The following is a 12,539-nucleotide window of genomic DNA, read 5'->3' as shown; positions in this document are numbered from 1 at the left end:
CTGGAATATCATGGGGGAAGATGCTGGTGCGTGAAATGGTAGGGCACCCAATGAAGGAAATGATCTGTGGACTTCGAAAGGCTCTAGTTTTTTCTTGGGTTTCATCAGCAGGTGAGAGAGTTGCCAACGTTGTCCTTTGTAATGATCAGCTTTATCGAATCATCATGATGATAAACCTTTTGTGTCGAGTTGAAACTTGCGAACCTTGAATTGTTCTCGATTGATTGCAGCAGCTGCTCGGTGCGCAGCTCTCTCTCTCTCCCCCTCCCTCCCTCTCTCTCCCTGAGTGTGTGCGCGCTATATGCAACAATTGATCTATTGAATCCAATAATGGACGTGACACGACGAACACGCATATACAGCTATTGTTCTATGTGGCCATTTTATATTTCTTATAGAATTTGAATAAAATTGTTTTCGAAAACTCAAATCCATTACCAGGTATATGTATGATATGCACATGATGTTTGGTATCCTTAGAATCGAGTGTATATTATGATCTGCTTCACAGAGAAAAGAACAGTAGAACCATGAACGCACTGCAGGCCATATGTAGCTACTGCCGCCTGTGCCAAGGGAAGGTGAAAAACGAGAAAGGAAAATCTGTTCACCTACAAAAGAAAGAGCTTAATAACGGTAGGCTCTCTCATAACTCCGACCGACTTTAGTCTTCCAGTCGGCATGCTTACGTGAATGTTTGCTCCAACTGCCTGACCAATGGTTTCTAGGCTTCAAAGATGACCTGATTCGATTCTTGCGTCTGTCTTTTAATGGTCTCTTCTTGCTTATTGCCACTCTCAGACTCTCGTAGTTGTTGACGGAGTCATCATCATCTTCTTCTTCATCATCGCTTGAGCTATACGCTGCTTCAAGGTCACGACGCCGATGATATACCCGTTTAGCATTCCGTAGTTTGTGCCACAGGAAACATGAGATGTCTTCAACAGCAAACCAGTAAGTTTCACAACAGGCCCACGTCATTTTGCAAATACTTCTACCGATGCATTGGACGATGCCAATTTGGTATAAGAGGTAGAAGAACAGCATAACTGCACATAAACATTATAAAGGTGAGAAGAAAGGAACAGTGTTGGTGGGGGGGGGGAGGGCAGGCGCGGTAGGTTAAGTAGGCCAGTAATATTCATATGTGATGCAAGTATGCAGTCGTTCACAAAGGAAATTTAGGAAGGTGGATCATGGAGAATCCAGTAGGTTTTTTATTTTACAATGAGTTAGGCAGAACCCAACAAGATCACACGAAAGAACAGAATAAAACATTAAAAGAACTTCATGAGCAGGGGAACTATCCTCGAGGTTTTCCTTTCAACTCTCGGTGCAGAGAATGGTAAATTCAGCAAGTTAACGGGCCAAATGCTCGAAACATTTCTCCACTTGCTTATCTTTCATTATGAAAAAACGGAGAAGAATGTCTGTATACGAACCCTCATAACATAGTTGGAAAACCCGCCTTACCAACAATCTGGTTGCACGGGCAAAGATGTCTTTATGGGAGGTCTCCCTATATAATTAAATTGCTTGGTCGAGGCACTTCCTCCAGGATCTTTTGGCCATTAGTTACCATTCTCAACTGTTACATTCTAAAACAACTACACTTATCCGCAACATAAGAAAGTCCTCTTTTCTAAATGGTGAATCTTCCATCCATTTTCCAGGAGAAATACTAAAAACATGTGGCTTCCAATTCCATGTACTGCAAACAACCATATCAATGTACTGAATTCTATAAGAACTTTGTACTGCATTCTAAAGTGTGTTCCAATAATAAGCATACACCATGTTTCAGTGGCAGCTTCCTTTTAAATTGTTCTCCTACAATATTTGATCCTGCCATATGATATAGAAATGAAACCCTTTTGCATGATGCCTTTACAGAGGGGCAATTCTATGGAAGAGAGACCTGAAGATGCTTTCTGATTTGAAGGCATTATTGTCATCTGGTACATGGTTTCATGTTTCTGAAAGAAATTATAGCGGAAAGACAAGGGGTGTGTGTGTGAAGACCGTGTATATGAATGGGAAACTCACGTATGTAGATGAGGAGAGAAACCATAGCCACCTTTACTAGATTTGAGATGCAAAAATGCTCGATGAAGCAAAATATATCCCATGTTCCCACGCAAATGTTCCTGGATAAGAAATGATAATTCAGTTATTTAAATCATGCATGTTTCTGGGAAAGAATTATGATATGCAGATTGAAGAACTTGAAAGGTAAATCCTAGTTATTGAAGAATAGTAGCACGAGGCTCAATCATTTGCTTTTAGTTATATGAACAAAGCACCTGCTTTTAGCAAAGCGGGTTGCCATTGAATGAATATCTTGGGGAAGCAGTTTTGATGCTAGATATAGATATAGAGAAAAACAAAGCCACAAATAATCTAACTAAGTGCCACAGTTTATCATCTGTTCAACTAAAATGGGGATGATCTTAAAGAGAACAGAACTGAAAGTTTCTTACTCGCATGATCCACCAAATATGGTTTTAATAGGAGCTGAGATTAGTGTTCCCAAGGCAGAACCGGCTCCATCTGCAACGGTACTTACAACACTTCCCATCTGGCTGTGTTGGCAGTGATATTCATGCGATCTCCTTTTCACTATCCAAACTCCAAATAGGAAAAGGAACCCTCACATAGTCCTGCAGTATTTTTGCAAAGGAAGAAAGCAGAAAGGACGAGATGTTTAGGCACGTCACACATAACCACACCATAAAACAAACTTGATACGCTTCGTAGTTATTTTTTAATTTGTGTTCAACCACTATCAGAGATCACATCATACAAAAAGCAACTGCATTCTGCTTTGCACAAATAATTTATTGGAGTAAAATCCTGAAGATGGCGATCTTCTGGAAAAGAACCTTAGAATTCATTGGAGGCTGTATCTCAGTACATATGAATATACAATTCCTTTGTTGCTTTGAAATCAACGACTGTTAAAAGCAGATCAACATCATAGAGATAAAATTCATCAGTTATAACGCACTGGTGGTTTCAAGACCAAAAAGGCCAGCATAGTTTAATCATTCATGCAATTCGAAAGAATTTGAAGCTTAATAGACATTGCACCTATAACTCAAAAAGACAACAATGCTATAGTGTGAGATGCATCGCTGAAAAAAAACTTTACTTGGAAAGTGTTGAAACTAACAATTGAGTGCCGAAGTGGGCACCCAAAAAATGGGATGGGTTCTGCCCACCGAATAACCACAGACCGTTATAGCCGTGAATCTTAATGAATTAGTAAAAATCCTCTTTTTCACCAAAAACTATTAAAACATGATTTTGTTAAGTTCTGAATTTCTACGGGATTCTTCTTTCGTTGCTCTTCAAAGCAAACGGCGTTATCTCACTAACAGTAAGTTTGGGAAGTGCCAACATTCTTTAAGGAGATTCCGTCAATGAAACCAGTCCAATGCTACTATCTCTGACAAACATTTTAAAGTTAGACCATGTTCATTTGTTTTTAGCACTAGACCGTGCATACGGCTGTTAATGAAGTAAAGAAATGAACCGAAAGAATTTATGAGCCACCATTTTCATCAATATTAAACAGAAATTTGTTACTTGTCTCGGCAGGTCGAGTCCCTCCTCTAGGGACTCATCAGAACACACAATCTATTTGGTTAAAAGCGAAAACAAAAAGAAACTTGTAAGTTTTGGCGTGAGAAGCCATGTGGGTTTGCGCAGAAATCAACCACCAAGAGCAGAAACGTCAACATACTTGTGGCAACAGCAAACAGAATGAAGTTTGTCATCGAAAAACTGGCTAAGCAAAGTACAGAAGTAAGACAGATGAAGGTTGGAAGAGAGCACCAGTATACATTTTCAAATACTCCGTCTTCTGTTTTGGTCAGGAGAGATAAAAGAGAGATCAAACCTGCGAGGCTGCGATGAGGGCAACGAGACTGTCTCAAAGGGCGCGCTCGAGTGGCGGTCGGTTCGTCGTACGAGAAAAACGAAAGATTTGAATGCCAACGGTCGTGGCGCCGTCGACCGGACCGGATCTCCTGCCTCTATCCTCGTACGCTAAACACATGCGGATTTTAATATGTTCCTCGACCATTAGTTCATACGCCATCCTAAAAAATGTATACAAGTGCGAGTTCCCATTCTGATGAAATCTACGTCTCTTCTTACTGCATTTATTAAGAACTAAGCTTTAAATGATACCTTTTAGCCAAAATAACTGTTTTTTATTTGGCGAATTGGTGAGAGGTCGAAACTCCTTTCCTCTCGTCTTGAAATCCAAGGTTACTAAAAAACGAGATATTCGTCAACAAGAGTCTCGTCTTGAAATCCAAGGTTACTAAAAAACGAGATATTCGTCAACAAGAGTGCAGCATATCTACCATTCGTAGCTTGAGACTACCACCCATAAAAATCTAACTGATGATGAGGCTTTCAACGATCCACCAACCCGACCAATGGATTTGCGCTGAAGCAATTTGTGTTATCTGACATAAGAAAATTATCAAAGTTATTTCGAGCTTTAAGTTTCTTGAAGATCATCATTGGTTGACGTACTTTGAAGTAAGTGAAAGTACACAATTCTTATTCGAAGACATTTTACTTGCAACAAATGTTACGGGCTTATTTAAAGAGACAAGAAATTCCTACCGCGGTTTACATTCAATAAATTACAAAATGTGTTCAATAAACAAGCGCAAAGTAGAAACTCGCTATTATTTTAACTTTTTCATTCACCGGTCGAATTAGCAAAACTATTTTACAAAAGCGAACTTTTTATAGCACATGACAGAAACCTTCGCATTTTACTGTCTTGCCAAATATTAGGGTAGAGAACATTTCTCCTCACTGTTATGTTGACATTTCCGCATGCTAAAACAGACTCTATACACTGCATGTTACTGGGAAATCTGTTGTATAGTTTTGAACGCTCGGCTGTAATATATGCACATATACACAGAGAGAGAGAGAGAGAGAGAGAGAGAGAATATGATGTTGTTTCCATGGTGTTATTTTCGTGTAAAGCTTGGTGTTTCCGGCTTACTTTTGCCTTCATTGAAAAGGAAAAGCCTGTAATTGAAGATACAGACAAAACAGGGTTGTCTTAAAACGAGCCTCTGTTTATTTGGCCACTCACGAAGAGATTTACCAGACTCGATTGAACCGAAAGAGCTCGGCTTTGAGATCTAACGACGGCGAACTCTAGATGCGAGCCAAAACTGAGTATCTAAAAATGTAGAGAAGGTAGTTGCCTCCATGCAGGATCGAACTACAGACCTTCAGTTTACAAGACTGACGCTCTACCACTGAGCTATAGAGGCTTTGTTGGCAACGGTGGCTTTACCATGAAATGTGACATAAGGAGCTTTAGCCTGGACCTTGCCTCCGTTTATATCCAAACAAGAATTTAATTAACCTGCCACCGATTTTATTCAAATCGACCAATTCAAACTGATTTTTACAACAGTGCTGTGATTTCATTGAAGGATTCTTGTTTGCTCGATTGTGCCTTTTGGTTGTGCTCCAGCTTCCAGCTAGAGCATACTTAATTCCACCCTGGAGTAATCTGGTGAAGATCGAAGTCAAGACTTCATGATTCTTCAACAATCTTTCTTCGGTTTCAGTTTCTTCTGTCTGTCTATGATCTTTCTTTGATAATGAAAATAACATTTAGGACCCAATGCGATTCAAGTTTAGATTTTTGTGGGGCAGGTTGGGACCCCAGATATATGTATATATATATATATATGCCTTCTCAACTCTTCTAAAGTATGTGGACAGGATACACTAGCTAGTTAATTGGGCACCGAGAAAAACCAAAATGGGTCACAACTGCGGCATAAGTATGGGATGATCACTATCAAAAGGATTAGAAAAGGACCTGCATCTGGCTCTTCATTTCCAATCTCAGCTCACTTGGGAGCTTTGTTTCATGGGGCCCTTGTTTCACGAGGAAGCAGTCGATGCATATTGATGGCATCTATACTCCTTTAGGTCCCTGGAGAAATAGAAAAGCAGTAAATTATCCCAACAGTCTCCCCGGCCGCGCTAGCTGCCGCTGCTGCTGCTGTTCACATGGAAAAGCAATTGCTAAAGAACAATGGAAGCTTCCAAGAAAGAAATTCTGAAGTGTTTCTGCCGCTGTCTACTGGTAGGGGCCCTCCCCATGACCCCCTTTGTACGTTGCTTCTGCGTAGGTCCACTCAAGGCGTTGAAGCATTCCATGGCCCCCCCTTACTCACGTGGGTTGGTGCAGCTGCCGAAATAGTAAGAATGGTAAACTTTCTCCGGCGTTACCTCCGGGGTAGTAGCTGCAAGATTTCACCCTGTCTGCCCAAAATTTTTACCTTCTAAGTCTGGTTTCTTTGTAGCAGGAACTAAAAGGGAACAAGATTGAGCCTCAGAAGCTTGCAGGTCTGCTCCCCAACTGTGTATTCCTCCCCAAAAAGGCGAGGAAAAAACATCTTTTCATTGATAACTCGTGAAAAAGACCGTGATCAGTGAAGCCTAAGAGCCTCACCTTCGGGAAGACCGAAGGGTCGTAATCATTTTTCTGTTTAGAGAGAAAGGGAAAAGGGATGGTCCCAATACAGTGCCACTCTGAAATGGACGTGGATATTTGTCTCGGCATGGCCATTCGAATCATTTTTGACACTTTGCTTCGAGCTTGGATCATGGCCACCTTTGTTGGTGTGTGTTTCTGCATCATCTAGAAAGACCCGAGCTGCAACAAGCTAGCCTGGCACGTACTGTCACAACCCATGAACTGATCTGGAAGTTCTCATCCGAGTTAATTTTGTGTAACACGATCTCAAAAGGGCAGAGCTCGGTTCTCTGAAACATCGCCGGAAATTGCAGTAAAATCTTGCAAGCTGCCTTCCTCATCTGTAACTAGACCGTCTTTGGTATCCTGAACAAGAAATCTGGGAAGTGCAAATCTTCACACAGTACAACACCCACTCAAAGAAAAAAGACAGAGACATGTTTCCTACTAGATTTACATCGGCTTAACCGAAGGGAAGAGAAATCAGAAACATGGGTGGTCGTGGGACAGCCATTGTTTCCGACGTGAAGAATGTAGCTGAAGGTAGATGGAGCCATTTACGCGGTTGCTGTAAACTAATAATTGACTCATTCATGAGCGAAACCAAGTGGACGGACGAGTCGCTGTAGCGCTTTATGCGTGGGCAACTGGGGACGAGAAAGGGTCAGAAATGGATTGATAGCGATTGAGCCAAACCTAAGAGGTCCGATCCACTCAAAATTTCTTGCACATCCCCCGCCCCACCACCGCATTTCATCTTCTCCAGGAAAAATACAAAACTAAGATCGGTATAAATAAATCCAGATCCAGATATTGATCCAGATCAAGCCAAAGCAGGCACGTTTCTTTTATTTTCCAGGAAAACTTCATCTGGTTTGTTTGTTGCTCGAATCTGGATTTGGGCATGGGCTTGGGCCCAGGGTGGCCCTCTCGTTTGGTTATATGATTGGAACGAAGGTGCCGTGTAGAGCACCAAAAACAAAGAGGACTGGGATTCACGCTCTTATTAGTATGCTCCTCATCCTTCATTCATGGGACTTTTGATGAGATCCATAGTTCCATCTCAACCTCGAACACCAACATATAATAGAACTGATGACAGACGTACTAGTTGACTTAGGTTATATATCCACTGCCACTAAGCGCTAAAAGGGTTTGTTTGGCAATTGTTTCCATACTCCCAAAAAAGTTGGAGCAGATTTACAAAATACTGGGTGGTGGCAGCATTTGATGATTAACCTTTGTAGGTAGATTCATAAAACAGTAACAACATGTTATTGTTACTAAACAGATCCTAAAGCTAGGACTGCTGATGGGTTAAGCAAGGGTTTGACATGCGACCTGGTGATGTTCATTGGAGGCATGTTTGATGGGCATTAGATGCCCACATTTGAATAGTTTAGGGATTATTTTTTACATCTAACTCTGATTTCATGAATCTTGCTGCTATTTTTTATTTCAAATTTTCGATTGAAAAGCATAAGTTGGGCCCTTTGGCATTTAAGAATAACATATGATAACATGTGATTTTGAGATAGATTTATGAGACATTTGTTCAACATTCATACTTTGTTCCTTATGCCAAACAACCCTTAAACTACTCGATCGGTCATGCCAGTCCATTCATTTTTGTCAAATGAGGAGTTTTGAAAGTTGATCTTGTTGAAGCAAGGGAATTGGCAGTTCGAATGGCCCCAGACAAAACGCTGACTGGTCATAAGTCCAAACTTCATCGTTAGCTTTTTACTGAGGAAATTTTTTATATTCTTCTTAAATGGAAAATGTTGGAGATTTAATAATCTTTTGCCTCAACTCCAACCCTTAAACCATGTTAAAAATTGAATTATAGTAAGAGAGAGAGAGAGAGGTAGTTGACCTCATTAGAGTCTAGGATTGTGAAACAGGGGATGGGACGGCCGGACTCCGGCAATGGTGGTAAATGCGACCGATGCAGAAACCATTGACTCAGCCAACTCACCGAGGTGACGTGCCAACAAACGACGACATGAGAAGGAGAAAGAGAAAGAGAGAGAGCCTACGATCCTGCGGACGAATGACTATTGGAAGACCCCGTCGAAGAGTGGCGACGGTGAGAGAGATATATCATGGAGACTAAAGTTGCGTTGCAAGTTTTTCCAAGATTGTCAATTTTTTGGTACATCGAATTTGATTTTCTAATGCATTGTAGTGTGCGGAATGTGATTCACTTGCAACCTTGATCACAACACTCTTAAATTCGTGTCAGATAATTGTCAAATTTATGTCGGCAACTCTGGGATCGACAAGCTCACAATAATACTATAAGAAAGTGGCATGTCTGAACTTGTTGGCCTTATCGAATGAGTTACTGTTTTCATGAATTTTAGGTTTCCTAGTTCTTATATTTCTTCTTTCTGCTTCTTAAAACAATTCTTTTTAGTATTTCCATCATGATAAAAAACAGATCGATGTTGAAAAACTCACTCTGAATTTCCTACAGATGAAAGTACAGTAAAAAAAGAAAAAGAAAGAAAAGTCTTCATGCAGATATGATAAAAGCCTTTGTCGACTACCTAAAGAGAGGTTGTTCGGTACCGGGGGACGGAAGATTTAACTGCAAGACGCCGGAAAAAAAAAGAGAGGGAGATTACGGCTGCCATATATCACGCTGGGGTCCATCCCATGTGACCTTCTGCCGATTCTCTCTCTCTCCCTTCTCAATCATTACATGCCCCTCTTTCTCTCTCACTCTCTCTCCCTCTCTATCTCTCTCTCTCTCTCTAGAAACAGCGATCGAGAGCATCGAGCACAAAAACCTTTCAATACAGATGGATAAACAAAGGAAAGAATTTTTTTTTATAATTCTTTCTCCTCTCTGTCTCTAATCCCCCACAAAACTTCTCTTTCTCTCCCTTCGATGTCTACAGACGGTGGCGGCGGGGGAACTGCCACCACCGCCACTAACACCAGCAAAGGGAAAGGAGGCGGAAGAGCAACTGCCCTTGCTGACTCCCGCCACCAGCAGCAACAGCGGCTGGTCTCCACCACAAGCACCAGCGAGGCCCCACCCCCTCCTCCACCGCTCTGACCCCAGTATCCGCTCAGCCCCAGCCGGCGAAAAAGCCTCCATCTAAGGACCGCCACAGCAAGGTGGACGGCCGGGGCCGCCGCATCCGCATGCCAATCGTCTGCGCCGCGCGCGTCTTCCAGCTCACTCGCGAGCTCGGCCACAAGTCCGACGGCCAGACCATCGAGTGGCTCCTACGCCAGGCCGAGCCCTCCATCATCGCTGCCACGGGCACCGGCACCACCCCTGCCAGCTTCTCCTCCTCCTCCTCCGCCTCTGCCATTCGCAGCCCCTCCTCGACCGCCCCCCTTCCTCCCTCGATTACAAGCCCTCCTCCTCTGCGTCCTCTGTCGGGGCGGCGCAGCCCCCTTCCCCTTTCATCCTCGGCAAGCGCCTCCGCCCTGAGGACGACCCCGTCTCCGTCTCTCCAGCTTTCCTCGCCCTCCCCACGCGGCCCGAACCAGGTCAGCTTTGGAGCTTCGCATCCCCGGAGCTAGTTGCCTCTCAGGCGGCGGCTGCAGTCGCCGGAGGCAGAGCCAGCCGCTTCGCTGCCTTCCCTGCGCCGCATCCTTTTATTGGCGAGGCGTCCGCCGCAAGGCTTGGCAATTACCTTCCTCTGGGGCAGGGCCACCTGAACCTGCTTGCTTCGTTTTCTGGAGCTCCCGTCGCGGGCCGGAGGGAGGAGGATCCCCGTTGAGTAGCTGTTCCGTTCCTTGATGATTGTGTGAAGTTTTGCCTTCATGGTCCTTGACGGTGGAGACAGTGATGATTGGTGGTGTTCCTTGTTATATACAAGTGTCTGTTAGTTTCTGTGAGGAATTTGTGAGGTGGAGAATTTTCCATCATGTAAGTTCTTTTTCTTTTTGTCCCTTCTTCTGTTGAATTTTGTGGATTTCAGATGTGCTTTTTTTCCTTCTTCAATTGGGGTTGGGCCAAGCATTTGGATTAGAAACATTTGGTGTGGAAATAAAGAGTCATGCCGGTAACTTCTTGTAATTTTTCTCTGTTTTATTGGGTGTATTTATGTTGTGGAATTGGACTGACTTGTGTAACTTGGCTGCCATAGTGTGAATAAATATTTAGTTGGTTCTCTTTTTCATTGTGCATTCTTTTCTTTTATCTGATTTTTGGTTCATGGTAATTTCATGTCTGCAACTGAACAGACAGAAACATGTTGTATTGAGGTTGTTCCTTGCGGGTATGTATCTATCTGTTTCTTCTTTTGCTTCATCTCACCTTTGCTGTTCCTCTAGTGCTGCTGATCGAAATTGTGGCATTATTGTTTCTATAATGAGGGGACTAGACAAGGGCAGAAAATGCTATCACTAAATCGACCGAGTTGCCAATCGTTTTTCAGTTCTAGGGGTCCCATTAAGTTACGTTGAGCTTTAATGGCGTACATTTGTGATTTTAGTTGTCTAGGACTTTGAACTTGTTCAATACTCTGGAAGTAAATCCTCCATACCCTTCCCTGCGCTTATGTACATTCCCTTTACGTAAGAACTTGAACACAGGAAGCTGAGTTCAGAAGTTTATAGCCACATGGTCGAGTTTTTGTTCTGTTTTTCCTTTAAACTTTTTGTTGTCAGTGTTCTAGTGGGGTTTGAAGTTTACCATATATGAACATAATCTCGATGGTCATGGAGCAGTTCATCTTAACAAGAGTGTGATAGTCGGGAAAGTAGTTGAATATAATCTTGAATGCAACTTGATGCAGAAACTTTTTTTGTTTGAATTTGCAACATCCCTGGAGCTAGGAATGATGGTTGTTTCTTGTTCTTGGAGAAAACCGAACTATGCCAATTGGAACTATTGAACTGTGCCAATTGTTAGGGGTTCTGATTATGTTTCTGATAGGTGTCAATATAGGTAAAAGTTTCTGGTCCTCGTCTTCTTGGAAACTGCATAAATCTCCCCCTTTTTTCCTGTTGTCTTTAACGTCGGAACTTTCTATTGCTGTTGCTATTCTCTTATAAAAAATCAAACTGCTGGAGACTTTATGGTGCTCTGAGTCTCAAGGTTTTGCGTTATTTTGTGCTCTGTAAAATATTCTCCGGATCATTCCTTTACCATGCAAGCGAATTTCATTATTACTACTTCGAAGCTTCTTCTTCTTTCATGAATTTATTTCTCTAGGTGCAGCCGCAGAGCATTAGATGAATCCTTTTTTCTTATCCTGTTTGGGGATTGACCTTAATTAAATAACCCCAATCACGATACAGTGTCCCCATTTATAGATTTCGTCGTTAGCATTACTTGCAGCCTTTGTGGTACGAGACCCTGTACTTAGTTGCACAGGGCTTTGCAGTTGTGCCCGTGTTCTGAAGGCGTCGATGCAGTGCCAAATAATTTAACCGGTGGGTTTGGCATCGTCACCACCACCACCACCATCTTCTTCTTCTTCTTATGCGTCTGTCTCTGATAACTGGTTGACCGGTTCAACAGTCATGGCGGCCACTCAAGAGGACACGCGAGAGAGAGAGAATGGGGTGCCTCAAATTCGGCGTCCTTTGTGATCTACGGAAGAAATAAATCTTTTGGCTCAATAATAAATGATGTGTGGGCTCACTGGGAGTTGTTCTCCTTTCAAGGAATGTCCGGGCCATTATGTGGCCTGGTCATTCAACTAGAGTTCCTCCCGATAAAAAGAATTGCTGGTAGGCATGTTTTTTAGATCAATTGATTCGGTAAAAACTCTCTGCTTATCTCTCTGAGTTTTGATTTCGAATCTCTTAGAATATTCTTAAGTATAAAACTAACTAGTTCAGTTCATATTCGTTACTATATCGAACATCATGAACACATCTATCGAATGAAAAGAATTATATGCATGTACATAAATATAAAAGAAGAGGAAAAGGTTTTTTTATAGGCCGAATGGTGCCTGACTATCTGAGATATTTTATAGGCCACATAGGGAAAGAACAACTTTTAATTGGAAGGAGGTTTTGATGACGT

The 12,539-nt window shown here is 42.3% G+C and overlaps 1 protein-coding gene, 1 non-coding gene and 1 pseudogene across 3 annotated transcripts; 1 reads left to right on the top strand and 2 right to left on the bottom strand.

Moving 5' to 3' along the window:
• Positions 1–582: 582 nt before the first annotated feature.
• Positions 583–4,028, bottom strand: LOC116261488 (uncharacterized). 2 transcript variants are annotated; one of them, XM_031640269.2, is made up of 4 exons: positions 3,902–4,028; positions 2,481–2,660; positions 2,047–2,147; positions 583–1,049 (listed from the first exon to the last, which is right to left on the bottom strand). In XM_031640269.2, the coding sequence occupies exons 2-4, from the start codon at positions 2,576–2,578 to the stop codon at positions 628–630; spliced, it is 621 nt and encodes a 206-aa protein (XP_031496129.1). In that variant the 5' UTR covers positions 2,579–2,660; positions 3,902–4,028; the 3' UTR covers positions 583–627. The 2 variants fall into 2 exon arrangements, with proteins under 2 accessions (XP_031496129.1, XP_031496128.1); XM_031640268.2 differs by lacking the exon at positions 3,902–4,028 and adding an exon at positions 3,846–3,873.
• Positions 4,029–5,240: 1,212 nt separating this feature from the next.
• Positions 5,241–5,312, bottom strand: TRNAT-UGU (transfer RNA threonine (anticodon UGU)). The gene has a single exon. It is a non-coding gene; the product is annotated as a tRNA-Thr (tRNA).
• Positions 5,313–9,523: 4,211 nt separating this feature from the next.
• LOC116260596 (transcription factor TCP7-like) lies at positions 9,524–10,680 on the top strand (annotated as a pseudogene).
• Positions 10,681–12,539: the final 1,859 nt, after the last annotated feature.

This window comes from Nymphaea colorata, chromosome 9 (genome assembly GCF_008831285.2).
Source record: "Nymphaea colorata isolate Beijing-Zhang1983 chromosome 9, ASM883128v2, whole genome shotgun sequence".
NCBI classification, from domain to species: Eukaryota; Viridiplantae; Streptophyta; class Magnoliopsida; order Nymphaeales; family Nymphaeaceae; genus Nymphaea; species Nymphaea colorata.
The sequence above is the reverse complement of the archived record's forward strand: the minus strand, read 5'-3'. Positions and strand labels throughout refer to the sequence as shown.